The following is a 21672-nucleotide window of genomic DNA, read 5'->3' as shown; positions in this document are numbered from 1 at the left end:
CGTCGTATCCTGTGGAAAATGGGTTTTCATCAAAAGCCTTAACATGTCCTCCGTTATCTCTGCTCTCACGTCCATGTCGTCTACTAACATTTCAGTTTGGACATAGGTGTTTGAGAGATTTTTTTTTATCTTGGCGGCGTCATTAAAGCTATCGACGTGTTGGCAGAAAAGCTTCCAGAAGGCACGTTTTGCAGCTCTGGTAATCTTATTGTATTCCTGTTGGTTTTCAAATTATTCCGGAAGCTTATCGGATTCGGTGCTGGCCGTTCGATTCTAAAGCTAATGTAGCGATGGTCAAAGAAAGAGTGTTCCATGGAGACCCTCAAATCCTGAACCTCATCGATTAGATTTTCCGACCATACCAATATTAAGTGTTATGAGGTCGTTAGTATTCAAGAACTCTGTCAGGGCTTGGCCCCGCTTATTAATGTTGATACTACTCCACGAAATTTGGTGCGAGTTCGCATCGCACCCTATTAGTTCCTCGTTTCCTGCCTGTTTTGCTTTCCTCACCAGCCGTTGCAGCTCCGACGAGGGTGGCGGTGTCGGAGAGTCGAAAGGCAGATAAAGTGATGCCAGATATGGTCCACCGTCTCCCTGTCTCATCACTGTTGCATCCGACGTTGACAACTCTGGGGAAAATACAGAAAATAAATGTTTATCACAAAGAATGCCCGAGTACCAGTGTTAGCTTAGAATAATTGGTAGTTGATATGGTTCAGTCCAGAAACTTTGTTTCGGTTGACCATGGCTCCTGAATTAATGCAATATGAATCTAGCCTTTGCTGATATTCTCCATCCAAGCGTGTGTGGAAGTTTATTTGGATGACCTCAATCATTGGTTCTCCATTTAATGGGCATCTTGGGAGTGGGTCATGGTCTCATCGTCCGCTCCCTGTTCTTTAGGCTGCATTGACTTTCTTGTCACTGCACTGCCTGAAGCTTCAGTATTAAATTCTTTGGCTACACTAGTCTACCGAATCTTGATAATGTCGGAAATGATTCCATCGTCGGGACCCTGCCCGTTGGGCTTTATTGAGTTTCCCGTTCCTGCATTGCCTTATGTTCCAATATTAGGGTCTTTGCCTACCCTAGTCTTCCAAATCTTGAGTAAATGGTCTTCTTGGGAGAAGGTGATGGTCTCATCGTCCGCTCCATGTTTGCAGCCACAATTTTCCTCCGATCTTTACAAAATGGGGTGTTTTATTCGACATCTACATATGTGTACAAAATTTCATAAAAATCGATCCAGATTTAGATATAGCCCCCATATATATCTTTCCTCCGATATGGAATTTTCAGGCTGTAAAAGCTACAATTTTGGTCCGATCTTAAAAAAATTTAGTACGAGGTGCTGTGTTCGAAGTTGTCGTATGTGCACAAAATTTCCTCAAAATTGGTCCAGATTTAGACATATTGTAGCTCCCATATATATATTTCATCCGATATGGAATTTTCAGGCTGTAGAAGCCACAATTTTAGTCCGATATTTACAAAATTTATCATGGGGTGTTTAACTTGACGTCTCAATACGTGTGCAAAAATTTCATAAAATTCGGTTTCGATTTAAATTTTTTACTCCCATATATATTTTTTTATCAATATTTCAATAGGCATGCAAAATAAAATTTTGATTAGATTTGGAGATAAGTTTTATATATTAAAAGAAACACGTACACTAGTTTGTATTGCTCTACTAATTTGTTCATGACTAGCATGACCTCTTGTTTCAAAATTAAGAAAAAAAAACATGGAAAGTATATATTCAGTGGTGATCATAAACATCCACTGAGACACACATTTACATTTGTGTTTTAATTTTTCTTCTTCTATCATCACCCTCATAACTAAGCAGCAGTAATTTTCAGCAAACAACAGACGTTTCAGCAGTCAGCCTGTTGCTCTAAAATTGCAGAACTACTGCTGTTTGGCAGAACTACAGCAGACAATGTTTGCTAATTTCAGCATACTTTTTGCTATGAGTGCACATATGAATCTTAATGTCCCATTTGTAATTCTCAACGATCTACATCAGTACAAAAGTATCCATGCAAAATTTTAGTCGGATGATTTTATTCATTCATGCAAAGAGACTCTTCTAATTCAGTGTGCTTAAATATTAAAATTAAAGTAATATTCCTGCAAAAATTATTTTCCATTTATTCCAGACTCGTCGATAGGAAAATTAACTTAAATTCCTTGCGAAAATACTTCCATACATGCAAACGGTTGACAGCTGTTAGGGTGGATTGCTATGGATGAAAAAAAGTTATATTGAATGATTTTAGTAACAAGTATCTTGGAAACCCGCCACCATGGATATTGCTAAAAATTTACACAAAATTTACTTAGTTGAAGGACATACTTTTACACTACGTATAAAATTCCTGCCAAACCAGGAAAAATTTAAACTCCAGGTGCCGTATATGGCTTGTCAGGAGATCCGTTAACATGGAAGCTATATCAGGTTATAGTCCGATTTGGACCGTACTTAACACAGTTGCTGGAAGGCACAACAGAACACTAAGTGTAAAGTTTCAGTCAAATCAGATCACCACTGCGGCTTCCAAGGACTCAAGAAATCAAATCGAGAGATAGGTTTAGAGTGGAACTTTTTAAGGCCCATAGACCGACTTTGACCAACTGACCATACTTTGCACGAGTGTAAGGAGTCATAACAGATCACTAAGTGTAAAGTTTCAGAATAATCGGATAACAATTGCGGCATCGAGGGGCTCAATAAATCTACACGAAGGATCACTTTATATGGTAGTCCATTTGCTGTCCTCAACAACCTACATCAACAAGAAATACCTGTAGAAAATTTCAAGCTGCAAACTTTACGTGTTCGACCGCTATCCCGATTTCGGCAGATGGAGGGACGAACGACCGGATAGGGCTAGACCAACTCAAACGTCGAGACTTTCAAGAACATATATATTGGGTTGCCCAAAAAGTAATTGCGGATTTTTCATATAGTCGGCGTTGACAAATTTTTTCACAGCTTGTGACTCTGTATTTGCATTCTTTCTTCTGTCAGTTATCAGCTGTTACTTTTAGCTTGCTTTAGAAAAAAAGTGTAAAAAAGTATATTTGATTAAAGTTCATTCTAAGTTTTATTAAAAATGCATTTACTTTCTTTTAAAAAATCCGCAATTACTTTTTGGGCAACCCAATAATTTATGAGTTTGATACAGATCTGCTCAGATTTAAATACAATCCTTGTGTTGCAATCTGCCAACTGGCAGCTCTATCGTAAAGCTTGACATTTTTGAGGTTGTACGTACTAAGAACGTTTTGACATACGAGCGCTATTTGTGTTGTTTACAGTAACTTAAAAGATTCATCTCGCCCAAAAAATGGAATGATCGTGCCGTTATTATTTACAACTTTCGGCATGGATTATGAATTCATAGATATGGTGAATTCAACCTAGGTCGTTGTTCACTCCAAGACGAATTTGGTGAAGGTCGCCCAAATCAATTGTTGTTCCAAAAACCATTGATGCTGTGCGCCAACTGATATTTCAAGATTTTGATCCACCGTGATTTTGGACAACCTTAGACATTAGTGGAACCATCATACATTCATTTGACCGTCAAAATATTTGCTCACGTTGGAGCCCACAGAATTTATCACTAAAAAAGGCTCGTATCGATTGGTCGAAAGAAATGCTCCGAAACTACTACACAACAAGTTAAAGCGTGCTAAGTTCGTCCGGGCCGAATCTTATATACTCTCCACCATGGATCGCATTTTTCGAGTACTTTTCTCGATATCACTTTTTAGACAAACAAAGGATAATAGAAAAGAATTGCTATGCTATTGGAGATATATCAAGTTGTGGTCTGATTCGGACCATAATTGAACTAAATGTTGGCGACCATAGTAGAAGTCGTTGTGTAAAATTTCACCCATTTTGAATAAGAAATGCGCCCTTTAGGAGCTCAAGAAGTCAAGATCCTACATCGGTTTATATGGAAGCTGCATCAGGCTATAGACCGTATCAGACCATATTTGACACGTATGTTGAAAATCATGATAGCAGCCGTTGCATAAAATTTTAGCCAAATTGAATAATAATTGCGGGCTCTAGAGGCTCAAGAAGTCATGATCCCAGATCGGTTTATATGGCAGCTATATCAAACCATGGACCGATATAGCCCATTTACAATCCCAATCGACCTACACTAATAAGAAGTATTCGTGCAAGCGGCTAGCTTTACTCCTTTGAAAGTTAGCGTGCTTTCGACAGACAGACGGACGGACGGATAGAAGGACGGACATCTGTCTGTCGGACATCTGTCCGTCCGCCAACATTTAGTTCAATTATGGTCCGAATCAGACCACAACTTGATATATCTCCAATAGCATAGCAATTCTTTTCTATTATCCTTTGTTTGTCTAAAAAGTGATATCGAGAAAAGTACTCGACAAATGCGATCCATGGTGGAGAGTATATAAGATTCGGCCCGGACGAACTTAGCACGCTTTAACTTGTTATGTAGTAGTTTCGGAGCATTTCTTTCGACCAATCGATACGAGCCTTTTTTTAGTGATAAATTCTGTGGGCTCCAACGTGAGCAAATATTTTGACGGTCAAATGAATGTATGCTGGTTCCACTAATGTCTAAGGTTGTCCAAAATCACGGTGCATCAAAATCTTGAAATATCAGTTGGCGCACAGCATCAAAGGTTTTTGGAACAACAATTGATTTGGGCGACTTTCACCAAATTCGTCTTGGAGTGAACAACGACCTAGGTTGAATTCACCATATCTATGAATTCATAATCCATGCCGAAAGTTGTAAATAATAACGGCACGATCATTCCATTTTTTGGGCGAGATGAATCTTTTAAGTTACTGTAAACAACACAAATAGCGCTCGTATGTCAAAACGTTCTTAGTACGTACAACCTCAAAAATGTCAAGCTTTACGATAGAGCTGCCAGTTGGCAGATTGCAACACAAGGATTGTATTTAAATCTGAGCAGATCTGTATCAAACTCATAAATTATTGGGTTGCCCAAAAAGTAATTGCGGATTTTTTAAAAGAAAGTAAATGCATTTTTAATAAAACTTAGAATGAACTTTAATCAAATATACTTTTTTACACTTTTTTTCTAAAGCAAGCTAAAAGTAACAGCTGATAACTGACAGAAGAAAGAATGCAAATACAGAGTCACAAGCTGTGAAAAAATTTGTCAACGCCGACTATATGAAAAATCCGCAATTACTTTTTGGGCAACCCAATATATATGTTCTTGAAAGTCTCGACGTTTGAGTTGGTCTAGCCCTATCCGGTCGTTCGTCCCTCCATCTGCCGAAATCGGGATAGCGGTCGAACACGTAAAGTTTGCAGCTTGAAATTTTCTACAGGTATTTCTTGTTGATGTAGGTTGTTGAGGACAGCAAATGGACTACCATATAAAGTGATCCTTCGTGTAGATTTATTGAGCCCCTCGATGCCGCAATTGTTATCCGATTATTCTGAAACTTTACACTTAGTGATCTGTTATGACTCCTTACACTCGTGCAAAGTATGGTCAGTTGGTCAAAGTCGGTCTATGGGCCTTAAAAAGTTCCACTCTAAACCTATCTCTCGATTTGATTTCTTGAGTCCTTGGAAGCCGCAGTGGTGATCTGATTTGACTGATACTTTACACTTAGTGTTCTGTTGTGCCTTCCAGCAACTGTGTTAAGTACGGTCCAAATCGGACTATAACCTGATATAGCTTCCATGTTAACGGATCTCCTGACAAGCCATCTACGGCACCTGGAGTTTAAATTTTTCCTGGTTTGGCAGAAATTTTATACGTAGTGTAAAAGTATGTCCTTCAACTAAGTAAATTTTGTGTAAATTTTTAGCAATATCCATGGTGGCGGGTTTCCAAGATACTTGTTACTAAAATCATTCAATATAACTTTTTTTCATCCATAGCAATCCACCCTAACAGCTGTCAACCGTTTGCATGTATGGAAGTATTTTCGCAAGGAATTTAAGTTAATTTTCCTATCGACGAGTCTGGAATAAATGGAAAATAATTTTTGCAGGAATATTACTTTAATTTTAATATTTAAGCACACTGAATTAGAAGAGTCTCTTTGCATGAATGAATAAAATCATCCGACTAAAATTTTGCATGGATACTTTTGTACTGATGTAGATCGTTGAGAATTACAAATGGGACATTAAGATTCATATGTGCACTCATAGCAAAAAGTATGCTGAAATTAGCAAACATTGTCTGCTGTAGTTCTGCCAAACAGCAGTAGTTCTGCAATTTTAGAGCAACAGGCTGACTGCTGAAACGTCTGTTGTTTGCTGAAAATTACTGCTGCTTAGTTATGAGGGTGATGATAGAAGAAGAAAAATTAAAACACAAATGTAAATGTGTGTCTCAGTGGATGTTTATGATCACCACTGAATATATACTTTCCATGTTTTTTTTTCTTAATTTTGAAACAAGAGGTCATGCTAGTCATGAACAAATTAGTAGAGCAATACAAACTAGTGTACGTGTTTCTTTTAATATATAAAACTTATCTCCAAATCTAATCAAAATTTTATTTTGCATGCCTATTGAAATATTGATAAAAAATATATATGGGAGTAAAAAATTTAAATCGAAACCGAATTTTATGAAATTTTTGCACACGTATTGGGACGTCAAGTTAAACACCCCATGATAAATTTTGTAAATATCAGACTAAAATTGTGGCTTCTACAGCCTGAAAATTCCATATCGGATGAAATATATATATGGGAGCTACAATATGTCTAAATCTGGACCAATTTTGAGGAAATTTTGTGCACATTCGACAACATCGAACACAGCACCTCGTACTAAATTTTTTTAAGATCGGACCAAAATTGTAGCTTTTACAGCCTGAAAATTCCATATCGGAGGAAAGATATATATGGGGGCTATATCTAAATCTGGATCGATTTTTATGAAATTTTGTACACATATGTAGATGTCGAATAAAACACCCCATTTTGTAAAGATCGGAGGAAAATTGTGGCTGCAAACATGGAGCGGACGATGAGACCATCACCTTCTCCCAAGAAGACCATTTACTCAAGATTTGGAAGACTAGGGGGTATAAAAACTAGAATGAATTCTATTGCCAGGGTAAAAAAAAAACTTTATATTTGTCTCAAATTCTTGATTGACGTCAATCATGAAGGAGTTTATTGGCATCGACACTGCAGCAAGAAAGTTTATTAATAACTTGCTTATTAAAAGATGCAGACTTGAGATCTGTAGGTCAGGAGGTGTACTGTGTCTGGAAGGAAAAGGCACAATAATTTGCTGATGACGTGGCTATTGCGGTTAGGAGAAAGTTTCTCAGCACTCTTAACGATATACTTCAGAAAGCTCTAAGTGCGACAGTGAAAGTTAGCTATGGCATAAATCTGTCTAAGACAGAAGTAGTTCCTTTCAGCAGGAGAGACAAGTTATCCACAGTGGCACCTGCCTCGTTGGGAGGAGAAAATGTCCCATTTACTGAAAGGACAAAATACCTGGGTGTATTGCTAGACAGGAAATTTAACTTTAAATCAATCTTTTTGAAAGGGATAGAATGGCAACTCTTGCCTTATACACCTGTACACCTGCAAGAGTGCCATTGGCAAAAAATTGGGGTGTAAGCCGTGCGTCATGCACTGGTTATGTACTGCAGTTGTCAGATCAGATCAGAATAGATTTACTAACGAGCAACGCTTGCAAATCATTTTCAGTGAATGGGCCCTAGAAAAGTTGGTAGAAAATCCGCTTTTTTATCGACAAATTTTGTTCAGCGATGAGGCTCATTTCTGGTTGAATGGCTACGTAAATAAGCAAAATTGCCGCATTTGGAGTGAAGAGCAACCAGAAGCCGTTCAAGAACTGCCCATGCATCCCGAAAAATGCACTGTTTGGTGTGGTTTGTACGCTGGTGGAATCATTGGACCGTATTTTTTCAAAGATGCTGTTGGACGCAACGTTACGGTGAATGAACACATTTCGAACCGAACACTGATTTTGGTAATAAAATTCAATGATTTGCAAGCGTTGCTCGTTAGTAAGTCTATTCATGATGAAATGTCAAAGCATACTGAGCATCTTTCTCTTTGACACCATGTCTGAAATCCCACGTGATCTGTCAAATACTAATGCATAAAAATCCTAACCTCAAAAAAATCACCCTTTATAATGCTGTATGGTGATGTTGTCTTGTGGACGGCGCTTCAAAAGTTCACCTACAGTTCAGTGCTCAACCGTATCCTCAGCGGCACTGAGGACGACACTATCTGATGCACTGACTTTAATGCTACACCTAATGCCTCGAACATTATGGTTAGACAAATTGCTGCACCCACTGCTGTGAGGATAAGGGAGCTTTCTCCTTGGCCATGTGGCGGCTACGGACACCTTGACACAATGTCCGATGTTCCAGGCAGGGTGGATAACACATTGCCTGAGCCGCTTTTTGAATAAAAGTACTGTACCACGTTTCCTGATAGAACATATTGGAACTATGATATCGCTGGTAATATATGTAACATAGCCATCAATATGGATGGTTGAAAACTAGTCGACCAGGTGAGCTTGTACTCTGAAGAACTAGCACTGGTCATATCGATTTCCTGATCAATGCAGTGTATATCAAGTGGAGATCCACGCAATTAAAAAAGTGATGGGATGACTAGGATACAATGCCAGATTTAGCGGAAGCGAACATTCGCAAGCTGTTGGGATTTTTAAAGCGATCTGGATGGTTCATTGGTAGGAACAAGAAGGCAAATTACCACATAATCCTAACCTAACCTTATTCCGTCGGCATTTGTAGCCGTCGCATTGGCGGAGGCACTTTGTTCATTTTTGATATTGGCAAATTGAAGTGACTACAAAGATTTTTAAAGTATGCAATTGCTATAAAAATCTTTTTATACCCTACACCACTGCTGTGGTACAGGGTATTATAACTTTGTGAATTAGTTTGTAACACCCAAAAGGAAGAGAGATAGACCCAGTGATAAGTATACCGATCGACTCAGAATCACTTTCTGGTTCGATTTAGCTATGTCCGTCTGCCTGTCTGTCTGTCCGTCCGTCTGTCTGTCCATGTTAATTTGTGTACAAAGTACAGGTCGCAGTTTTCATCCGATCGTCTTCAAATTTGGTACAGGCATGTTTTTCGGCCTAGAGACGAAGCCTATTGAAATTTGGAAAAAATCGGTTCAGATCTGGATAAAGCTCCCATATATATGTTCGTCCGATTTTCAGTAATAATGCAATAAAATTATCATTTGTTTTTACGATTGTCGACATTACTGGTAAATTTTTTCATGGAAATCGGTTCAGATTTAGATATAGCTCTCATATATATATATCGCCTGATTTTCACTCCTAGAGCCCCTGCAAGCACATTTATTGACCAATCTTGCCAAAATATTGCACAACGCTTTCCTCGATGACTACCACAATATACGTAGAGTTTGGTCAAAATCGGTTCAGATTTAGATATAGCTCCCATATATATATGTTCGCCCGATTTACAGTATATTGCAATAAAATGGTCTTTTGTTAACAGATTTTCTCGAAATTCGGCAGGAGGGATTTTCTCTTGACTCTCAATATTACTGGTGAATATCATGGAAATCGGTTCAAATTTCGATATAGCTCTCATATATAGTTATCGCCTGATTTTAACTTCTAGAGTCACAGCAAGCGCATTTATTGATCCATCTTGCTAAAATTTAGCAAAACGCTTTCCTCGACAACTGCCACAGTATCGGAGGAGTTTGGTCGAAATTGGTTCAGATTTAGATATAGCTCTCATATATAAGTTCGTCTGATTTTGAGAAATATTGCAATAAAGTGATTATTTGTTGTCCGATTCTGTCGAAATTTTGCAGGAATGATTTTCTTATGACTCTCAATATTACTGGTGAATTTCATAGAAATCGGCCTAGATTTAGATATAGATATATATCGCCCGATTTTCACTTCAAGAGCCACTGCAATCGCATTTATAGACCAATCAAGCCAAAATTTTGCACAATGCTTTCCTCGACGACTACCACATTATCTGAGAAGTTTGCTCGGAATCGGTTCAGAATAATATATATACGTTCGTCAAATTTTGGGTTATTTGCCATAATGTTGTCATTTTTCAACCGTAGTTTTTACAGTTTAAACATATTTGGATATCGGTCCCACATTGTACTTATAAGGTAGGTGTAGGGTATTATACAGTCGGCACCGCCCGACTTTTGCCCTTCCTTACTGGTTAATCACTTCATTTTACCAATATCAAAAATGCACAAAGTGCCTCCGCCAATGCGACGTCTCTCATTTCTTCGCAGAGAAGTTTTACATGGTCTAACAGTTGTCTTACCAATACAGACTTATAAAATAGAATTGAAACAATAAAGAGTTTCCCCTAATCTTATCTGCAAAAAAATTTATTTTAAGGAATTAAATCTAGTTAAGTTATCTAATATTTGTATTTACTAATACTCTATTTTAACAAATATTTTGCAAACTATAAAAACCAATGATTTTTTATTTCATTATGTTAATTATGTATTTTTTTTTATTTACAGAAATGGAAACTCTTGTTTGACATGGTAAGTTTATAATTCTAAAAAAATTTACGGTTTAGCTTCAATGTTTGCTCTTAAACCATGTTTACACTTGGAGCAAATCTAGATTTGCGACGAGATTTCGGATATCACATGTTTTGCAACGAGATTTCCCTTACATTTTCAGTGTGAGGAAATCTACTTATTAGAAGAGATTTCCAGCACATCTCTTTCGAAATTCAAATGCAACACTGCGTTTGTATTGAATACCGGTTATTTTCGGTAATTTTGGGCAGAACTTTTGTTCAACATGTGACAATTTCTATTGAAATTATAAAATTTAAAAGTTAAGTTTAAAGGAAATCGTTTCACGAATATAATTGGTGACCACAATATATATGCTGGACACAATAAAAATGCAGATCACATCAGAAACATTGTCAAAAACTCCCCTGTTGACAAATGCAAATCACTTTAATGTTAATGTAAACGGGTTTAGGAGATTATCTCAAAACAATTGGATTTGAGCTCTATTGTAAACATTGTTTTATTGGCCTAGGCTTAAAGGTGCTTTCACACTACATGTGCTTGTGTTATGACATGTCACTCTTGCAATTCATCATGTACGTCAAAGTTGTCAATTTACATGCTATTCATCATTTTTGCTATCATACTTGGATTTGTTATTTACGTGTGACATAACCAAAATATGTCAGCAAAAGCTGTGTTTTTGTGCATAAAAATTCTTAAAGTTGTGGGACTGGTTAAATCATAAAGTTGTGAAAACTGGTGTATAAATTGTACGAAGAATCTTTCTCTCAAACACTCCAAGCACTGGTCTGCTTTCACTAGTACCATATAACAACACGAGCAGTGACAGCGTCTTGTATAGTATAATCTTCGTCTGTCGAGGGGTGGATCGGTTTCTAAATTGCTTGCATAATTCAAAGAAGCATCTGCTTGGCAGTATTATTCTTCGCTTATTTCAAAACTGGTGTCATTCGTTTCGGTTATGGCGGTGTCGAGATAGATAAAGATGCTGACTATCTCAAAGTTATGGTTCCCAACATTTTTCATTTTTATACCCTACACCACTACTGTGGAACAGGGTATTATAACTTTGTGCATTTGTTTGTAACACCCAGTAGGAAGAGAGATAGACCCATTGATAAGTATACCGATTGACTCAGAATCACTTTCTGATTCGATTTAGCTATGTCCGCCTGTCTGTCTTCCGTCCGTCTGTCCATGCCATCCAATTGATATTGAAAAAATCCTATTGAAATTGGAAAAATATCAGATTTGGATATAGCTCCAATATATATGTTCATCCGATTTTCAGTAATGCAATAAAATGGTCATTTGTTAACCTATTCTCCCGAAATTTGGCAGGAATTATTTTTTTATGACTCTAGACATTACTGGTGACTTTAATAGAAATCGGTTCAGATTTAGATATAGCTCTCATTTATATATATATATATAAATATATATATTTCGACCAAACTTAAAGATATTGTGAAAGTCGTCGAGGACAGCGTTGTATAAAATTTTGGGAAGATAAGTCAATAAATGCGCTTGCAGTGGCTCTAGAAGAGAAAATCGGGCGATATATATATATAAATATATATATATATATATATATATATATATATATATATATATATATATATATATATATATATATATATATATATATATATATATATATATATATATATATATATATATATATATATATATATATATATATATATATATATATATATATATATATTATCGCCCGATGGCTCTAGAAGAGAAAATCGGGCGATATATATATATATATCGCCCGATTTTCTCTTCTAGAGCCACTGCAAGCGCATTTATTGACTTATCTTCCCAAAATTTTATACAACGCTGTCCTCGACGACTTTCACAATATCTTTAAGTTTGGTCGAAATCGGGTCAGATTTAGGTATATTTATATGTTCGTCCGATTTTGAGAAAAAATGCAATAAGGTGCTCATTTGTTAACCGATTCTCTCGAAATTTGGCAGGAAGGATTTTCTTTGACTCTTAATATTACAGCTGAATTCTATAGAAATTGGTCCAGATTGCCAAAATTGTGCACAATGCTTTCCTCGATGACTACCACAATATCTAAGAAGTTTGGTTAAAATTGATTTAGATGTAGCTCCCCTATATATGTATGTTCGTCAGATTTTGGGTAATTTGTTGTCGTTTGCAACCGTAGTTATTACATCTTGAACATTTTCGCTTTGCTCGAAATTTGATACGGGGATTTTAATAACGCATTGGAAAACATCCGTCGAGGTCCATCAAAATTGGTTCAAAATTATATATATTTCCCACATTGTATTTATAAGGTAGATGTAGGGTATTATATAGGCGACACCGCCCAACTTTTGCCTTTCCTTACTGGTTTTATCTGCGCGGGTGTTTAAGGCGTTGTGGAAATTGATATCATCCATTTTATCTTATCTCCATTTACTGGCAGACCCACTTTCCTTCATTCTCTTTCGATTTTTTTTAAAGGTTGCAATTACTACTTCCGGTGACCGTCCCATGATATCGAGTAGCATGTGTTTTTGTTGTTGTGAGTAGTGCGCTAATTTTCCCCGGCAGGATATTCAAGAGATCGAAAGATAAGCTGCCTCCTTGTCTGAAACCTCGTTTGGCATTGAATGATTCAGACCGATTCTTTCCTGAGGAACGTGTATCAGCAAGTGTCGTCCTGCAGAGTCTTATTAACTTTGCAGGGAAACCAAACTCAGACATGGCTTGAAATACCATTGAACGTATAGGGTTGTCGAAAGCGGCTTTGAAGTCAACCAAGAGATGGTAAAATTTAACCTGTCCTTCTCGGGTTCTTTCCCGGATTTGGAGTAGTGTGAATATCTGGTCTATGGAGGATGTACCAGGTCCAAAGTAGATGTGGCAAACTATCGATATTCTATATTTTTGGTATTTCTAATAATAAACGAGTAAGAGCGTGCCGGGCCGAATCTTATATACCCTTCACCATGGATAGCATTTGTCGAGTTCTTTGCGCGGTATCTCTTTTTAGGCAAACAAAGAATAATGAAAGAGAACTGTTATGCTATTGGAGCTATATCATGTCCGATTCGGACCATAAATGAATTGAATGTTTAACATTGTAGAAGTCATTGTGTAATATTTCAGTCCATTCGGATTGCGCCTTGTAGGGACTCAAGAAGCAAAATCGGGAGATCGGTTTATATGAGAGCTGTATCAAGCTATAGATCGATTCAGACGTTGAAGGTTATGGGAGAAGCCGTTGTACAAAATTTATGCCAAATCGGTGTAGAATTGCGCCCTCTAGAGGCTCAAGTAGTCAAGATCCCAGATCGGTTTATATGGCAGCTTTATGAGGTTATGTACCGATTTGCGCCATACTAAGCACAGTTGTTGAAAGTCATAACAAAACACTTCATGCAAAATTTCAGCCAAATCGGATGAGAATTGCGCCCTCGAGCGGCTCAAGAAGTCAAGATCCCAGATCGGTTTATATGACAGCTTTGTGAGGTTATGTACCGATTTGCGTCATACTAAACACAGTAGTTGGAAGTCATAACAACACCTCATGCAAAATTTCAGCCAAATCGGATAAGAATTGCGCCCTCGAAAAGCTGAAGAAGTCAAGACCCAAGATCGGTTTATATGGCAGCTATATCAGGTTATGAACCGATTTGAACCATACTTAGCACAGTTGTTGGAAGTGATACCAAAACACCACGTGTAAAAGATCGGTTAATATGGCAGCTATATCAATACATGGACCAATCCCAACCGAACTACACTATTTAAAAGCATTCGTGCGGACGGACGGACATAGCTAGATCGAATTAAAATGTCTTGACGATCAAGAATATATTTGGTTGCCCAAAAAGTAATTGCGGATTTTTTTAAAGAAAGTAAATGCATTTTTAATAAAATTTAGAATGAACTTTCATCAAATATACTTTTTTACACTTTTTTCTAAAGCAAGCTAAAAGTAACAGCTGATAACTGACAGAAGAAAGAATGCAATTACAGAGTCACAATCTGTGAAAAAATTTGTCAACGCCGACTATATGAAAAATCCGCAATTACTTTTTGCGCAACCCAATATATGGGGTCTTAGACGCATATTTCGAGGTATTACAAACAGAATAACGAAATTAGTATACCCCCATCCAATGGTGGAGTGTGTAATAACGATAGTATCGATACTATCGTTAATTTCGGATCACCTATATTTAAAACGAAAATGAGCATTAAAAATCACGAGATCGGTTTATATAGAATCAATATCAATGAATAAACTGATTAAAACCAAATTTAATAAAGTCAGTTGAGAAATCCATGAGAGAAATCATGAGAAAACCATGAGAGAAATCATTGTATACAATTTTAGCCCACTCGAATGAAATTTGCGCCCTCTGGGCCTATAGAGGGCACAAAGAAATAAAATCGGGAGAATTAATAAGATAGCTATATCAGGTTATGGACCGATTCAAAAGATATTTGAAATACTCAAAGAGAAAAACGTTAGAAAATGTATGATTGGGATATTTAGGGATCCGGTCGCCAATTTTTGGTTTTTTCTCAATTTTGCAAATAGTGGAACTTTGCGGAAAATACTGATAGGGAAAATATCAGTCGATATTCAGCCAACAACTAAAATCGAGAGTGCTATCGATATTTTGCCAGCTCAAGTTTAAAGCCGCATTGATAGCGCCATTGACTTTAGGTTTAAATTTTTCACACAGTATGCTAAATAGTATCTTGTATGCGATGAGCATAAGCAAGGAAATGCATCGAGGGGTGGGCTAAGCACTCCCCAGAAAAGTTTAAACCCCCAGAATTTTAAAAATGTTATTGTTTTCGATAAAATTTGCTAATTTTATTGCTATTTAAAGGGTTTTAATCCCCTCAGAAAGCTGGACTGGCTTCGCTAATGGCGATGGGGCGGAGACTTATTCCTCTTGTTTCTTTCTCTTGTGTTGCCCTGTTATTCTTCGGTCGGGTCACAGCTACTTCGACCTCATATTGTTGTTGTAGCCACATTTTCATGTGGAGGTGTCGATCCTCGTCAAGCTCCTGTAAGGGAGCAAGCTCGATCCGTTCCTAAGGAACGAATGCCGCGGAAGCATTGTGGCCATTGGTTATTTAATCGCGCACTCAATATTTATCCATGAGCCGGTGCCGCCCGGAGTCTCACTGAGGCTCTCCACTTAATATCGCTGATTGTCCATGACTGTTGTTGCAGACACTTTATAGGTAGCATTCCACTATTCGCTATCTGTGGATGTGGTAGGTCAGATTAGGTTGAAAAGAGGGGAGGATATTAATCTACCCTATACCACTATGGCTATGGCTTCTAGGAACCGAAAAAGTATAATTGAGAAACCGGTTAACATGGGTTATTGACCGATTTAAACCGTGCTAGGCACAGTTGGAACTCATAACGTAAAAATTACATTCAAAATTTCAGCCAAATCGGACAAAAATTGCGGCTTGTAAGTACTCAAGAAGTCAAATCGGGAGATCGGTTTACACGGGAGCGGCTTGTAAGGGCTCAAGAAGCCAAATCGGGAAATCGTTTATATGGGAGCTATGTCAGGTTATAGACCGCTTTGAACCGTACTTGGCAAAGTTGTTGGAAATCATAACAGAACACTGCATCCAAAATTTCAGCTTAAAATTTGGGGCTTCCCGGGGATCAAAAGTCAAATCGGGAGATCGGTTTATATGGGAGCAACATCTAAATCTGAACCGATATGGTCCATTTGCAATCCCTTTGACCTACACCAATATTAAGTATCTGTGGAAAATTTCAAGCGGGTAGCCTTACGCGTTCGAACACTATCGTGATTTCGACAGACGGACGGACTCTACTCAGAACGTCGAAACGATCAAGAATATATGTACTTTATGGAGTCTAAGACGAATATTTCGAGGTGTTACAAACGGAATGACTAGATTAGTTCAAAATCAGCAAGGGCAGGATTCATATTGCCTTAATGCAGGAGCCATGGACGACCCGGAACAAAGTTTCTGGATTGAACCATATCAACTTCCAATTATTATATGCTAGCACTGGTACTCGACCGAGGACCTGCGTTATTTGTCATAAAAATTTAAATTATGTATCTTCCCCAGATTTGTCAACGTCGGATGCAACACTAATGAGACGGAGAGGGTGAAGCATATCTGTCATCACTTTATCTGCCTTTCGACTCTCCGACACCGCCACCCACGTCGGGGCTGCAATGGCTGGTGAGGAAAGCAAAACATACAGGAAACGAGGTTCTAATAGGGTGCGATGCGAACTCTCACCACATTTTGTGGGATAGAACATTAATAAGCGGGTCCAAGCTCTGGCAGAATTCTTGCATACCAACGACCGACCAATATTAAGTGTTATTAATATTGGTAACACCGCTACCTTTGTTTATAGGATTAGGGAGGATTAGATGTGACAATATGTTCGGAAAATCTAATCGATGAGGTTCAGGATTGGAGGGTCTCCACGGAGCTTTACTTCTCAAACCATCGCTCTATTAGGTTTACAATCGCACGGCCAGCGACGAATCCGATAAGCTTCCGTAGTAAGTTGAAAACCAACTGGCCAAATTCGGAAGACTACTCAGAAGAAGACTTGGACAAAATAATTTAGATTCTCCAAGCATAGAAGACATTGACGACAATGTCAACAGGATCTCGACTGCACCAGTGGATTCTTTTGAAGATAGTTTCCTTTTCGAGAAAGGAAATCAGCCCAGGAAAATCCCTGGATGACCGGTGAGATCAGCAACATTGTCAAATAGGTCCGCAGACTTTATAACAGAGCATGTCGTAAAAAAGCGATGTATATTACACACGGCTCGAGGAATACAATAAGATTACCAGAGCGGCAAAACCTGCCTCCTGGAAGCTATTCAGGAACCAGGTCGATAGCGTTAATGACGCCGCCAAGAAGAAATGTTTCTCCCCATACCCATGTCCAAACTGAAACGTTAGTAGATGACAAGGGATTGAGAGCAGATACAACGAAGGACATGTTGAGGCTTTTGATGAAAACGCATTTTCCACAGGATAAGACGGAGCTCACGATTACACCGGAATCTTGGAATCGAAGGCTTATTATTACGGCAACTGTGATTAAGGAAGCCTTGAGGAGCTTCCAAACATTTAAGACACCCGGACCTGATGGTATATTTCCGGCGTTACTACAGAAGTAGGTCGACAATCTAGCGTCCATCTGGTCTGTATTTTCACAGCGTGCGGTGGACTTTTACATATATAAGTCCCCACAGCTTGCCTGGGACTACACATTGGAAGGGGCTTATAACATGGAGGGGGCTTTTAACAATGTGCGGTCCGTACACGCTCATCCAACCCTTAAACAGTTCCGGGTCCTTAAAGATTCGATAAACCATATGCTAAGGAACAGGTGGATAAATTGTGGGTCCCATGACATAAATATAAGGGAGGAAGTGTCACAGGAGGGCATTTTATCGCCACTCCTATGGGTGACCACTAGGGTGGGGCGACTTGAACATAATAAGGGGCTTATCGCGTTTTAATGTGTTTTGCTTTTTGGGATTGTACTGAGAACAAAAGTCGACTAGACCATACATCTACGGTGAAAATCAAACTTCCAGATTATGATTTATCACATTTTTTTGTCATTTTTTTTTGATATTTTGGCCTGTAATAGCCAAAGATTTTCCATCCAATACTAAGACAAAAATTGTGGTCAAGGAGCGTTCCATCGTAAATTGCTTTTTTTCTCCACCGCAGCCCACCAAACTAATGCGGCATAAGTAAGTATAATTCAAATCAGGCTCCTGTAAAGCCAGTGGACTTTCGTCGAATACTGGCGCCATTTCAAGCTTACTGCCTGTCAACATAGTGCCAAACATCTGTGAGCCTTTTCAGTACGCTCCTGAATGTGTCACTTCCAATTACGTGTGCTGTCCAAGTATTTGTCCTACTTAGATATCGAAATCGTTTTTTTTGAGGAAACGTTGTGCGTCAAATTGGCACACCTTCGTCTTACTCGTGAAAAGGCAGATTTCAGTCTTCTTTGGGTTAACATTGAGACCTCTGGGTGTAGCCCAATCATATGCCATGCCATATGCATGACCCTTTCGGCCCTTCTGCATTCGGATCCTTACCCGTTAGAAGTAATAAACATCGATCAAGACGGGTTCAAATCCCCGCCTCAATCAGCATCCGAAATAGGTTATTTAGGGTGATCACTATAGGAGTGGCGAGTAGAGTAAACTCGTTGAAATTTTTTGAAATGGTAACAAGATCATATGCAATATTTCAAAGCCCTGAGTGGTCCCTTAATAGGTATTTTAACTTCCCCACCTTGGCATTTCGAAATTTTGTTTGAACTGCCAAATCTTCATTTGTGTACTTTTAATACGATTTAAAAAAAAAAGCATATATAAATTAGTTTGTCTTGCATTGTGTAGGATGTAAGACTTTCTAGTAAAAAATGTATTAACCAGTTAAAAAGTATACCCACAACATCGGGAATATTTATAAACCACCTTTGGACATAATCCGGTGAAATCCGGCACGGACATTAAGTGGTCTAATAAATACAAGTCAATATTCAGTTTTGTAGATCAAAACATTGGTTTTTTTGGCAGATATATCCAAATATAGACCGATCTGAACCATATAGGACATGGATGTCGAAAAGTCTAACATAACCTTTTACAGGGCCAAGTCTTTTAATCGAGAGATCGGTCGCCCATGGGTCCATGAAATATTGGGGATTGCAAATGGGCCACATCGGTTAAGATTTGGATATAGCTCCCATATAAACCCATCTCCCGATTTGACTTCTTGATCCCCTGGAAGCCGCATTTTTAGTCCAATTTAGCTAAGATTTTGCAGGTAATGTTCTGTTGGGACTTCCAACCATATAAACCAATCTCCCAATTCAACTTCTTGAGTACTTACAAGTCGTAAATTTGACCGATTTGACTGAAATTGGGCATGCGATGTCCTGTAATGACTTCCAACAGCTGTGTCAAGTACGGTCCAAATTAGTTTATAGCCTGATATAGCTCCTATATAAACCGATCTCCCGATTTAACTTCTTGAGCCCCTATTATGACTTTTAACAACTGTACTGAGTAAAGTCCAAATCAGTCTGTAACCTGATATAACTCCAATATAAACCGATCTCTCGATTATCCTTGTTTGGTTCCTTGAAGCTTAAATTTTTGCTGGTTCGGCAGAAGTTTGGTATGTAGAATAAAATTATGCCTTTCAATTAATTTAGTTTGTATAAATTTTTAGCAGAATCCAAGATTCGGCCCGGATAAACTTAGCACGCTTTTACTTGTTTACACCCACCACCATAGGATAGGGGTATACTAATATGCCTTTGTATAGGTGTTATATGGGTCATGTTCTAATTTTGCTGAAATTTTTAGCAGTGATTTGTATAAGACCTATCACAATCAGGGATCCGGAGCGGGTACTTTTTTCCGTTCCGCTCCTGTAAACACTTTGCACTCCGGCAATTTTTGTTTCACTCTGCTCCGCTCCCGCCACTTTACAATTAAATTGAGTATTTTTCACAGCTTCATAGGGCAAGAGATATAGATATTATTTTTGCCCTTAAGATAACAACATCAAGCAGTATTCAACTCCAGATATATATATATTCTTGATCGCCTTCTTTATCGGACTATATCTTTATAAAGCCCCAATTAAAACCGACCGCCCGAATTGATTTCTTCTGCCTCTAGAGGGCACGATTCTCATCCGTTTTGTCTAAAATTTTGCAAATCAGTTTTTTTCTGACCTCCAAAATTCTTGTCAAGTATAGTCCCAATCGATCCCTAACCATATTTAGCACCCATATAAACCGATCTCCCAATTGTATATCTTGAGCCTATTGAGGGCACAATTCTTATACCATTTGGCTGAAATTATGCATAATTTATTTTACAATCTCCAACATTTTTGCAAAGTATGGTCTGAACCAGTCTATTAACTAATAAAACTCACATATTTATAATCCGACCTCCCTATTTTACTTCCTTAGCCTCTGATTTGACTAAAATTAAGCATAATGATTTCTCCTAAAACATTCTACATTCACGTCAAGCATGGTCTGAATCTGTCTCTATCCCGGTTTTACTTCTTAAGCATATGCTGAAAGCAATGCCAAACCAAATTAAACAAAAAAAAAAAAAAAACGCTGTTCCTTGATCCTTTTTAGTTTCTACCCATAAAGAGAAACCGTGTAAAGAACTTTATAATTTATATTTACTTGTTTAGATGCAACCTTTTAAAATTTGTAGAAATCGGATCCGAAATGTAATCCGTTTTAATTAAAATTAACTTAGAATTTATCTCGTGTTAACATATTAATCTTAATGCCCGCCACCGTGGATAAATTTATTATCCTATTTTATTACAAGCCCACTATATATATATATAGGCCATGTTTTTATAGAACTTTTGGACTATTGTGGAAACTTGGGCCAGGGTAGGAATGTTAAACAAATAATACCGAAAACAGCCAAAGGTTAGTTCCTTTATTTTATTTATTCGAAGGACAGACAACTTGTCAAAACAGTAGTGAAAACCGTATGATCAACTTTGAACACACTCTCCTGTAACTCTCGCGCTCTTTTTTTGTTCGGGTTAGCTTGGCTATCCAAATAATTTATATCTCCCAATAGATGGCGCTGAATTTGTCGTTGGTGATGCTCGCTGTTGATTCCCATCACATTTTCATCATTTTGTCTATTTTTGAATTCAATCGAATTTCTAGTTTTGTCGGCCTATCTAATGTCACCGTTACGCATGGGTAAGCATCTTCGGCTTACCTATGCCAAAAATATTAGAAAAAATTTTCTGCACTGGATATTCCTTCAATAATAGTTGCGACAATAATCATTATCCATTTAAGACTTCACTACAAAAACTTACGGCCTAGACCACCAAATTTATTTATTCTTTTTATAACCTGTATCATAATCTAATTTCGTCAGTCCGTTTGTAAAGCATCGAAATATTCATCTGAGACTCAACAAAGTATATATGTTTA

The 21672-nt window shown here is 37.8% G+C and overlaps 1 protein-coding gene across 1 annotated transcript in view; it reads left to right on the top strand.

Annotated features, from left to right (window-relative positions):
* Positions 1 to 21672, top strand: part of LOC106093074 (protein rhomboid) — a 311556-nt gene that overhangs the window by 35779 nt on the left and 254105 nt on the right. The window contains exon 4 of the mRNA XM_059360099.1: positions 10596 to 10619. Within this exon, the coding sequence (XP_059216082.1) occupies positions 10596 to 10619 (24 nt within the window). The remainder of the gene's footprint in view (positions 1 to 10595; positions 10620 to 21672) is intronic.

The sequence above is a fragment of the Stomoxys calcitrans genome, chromosome 1, assembly GCF_963082655.1.
Source record: "Stomoxys calcitrans chromosome 1, idStoCalc2.1, whole genome shotgun sequence".
Lineage (NCBI taxonomy): Eukaryota > Metazoa > Arthropoda > Insecta > Diptera > Muscidae > Stomoxys > Stomoxys calcitrans.
Note: the sequence above shows the minus strand (reverse complement) of the source record. Positions and strands in the feature narration are given on the sequence as shown.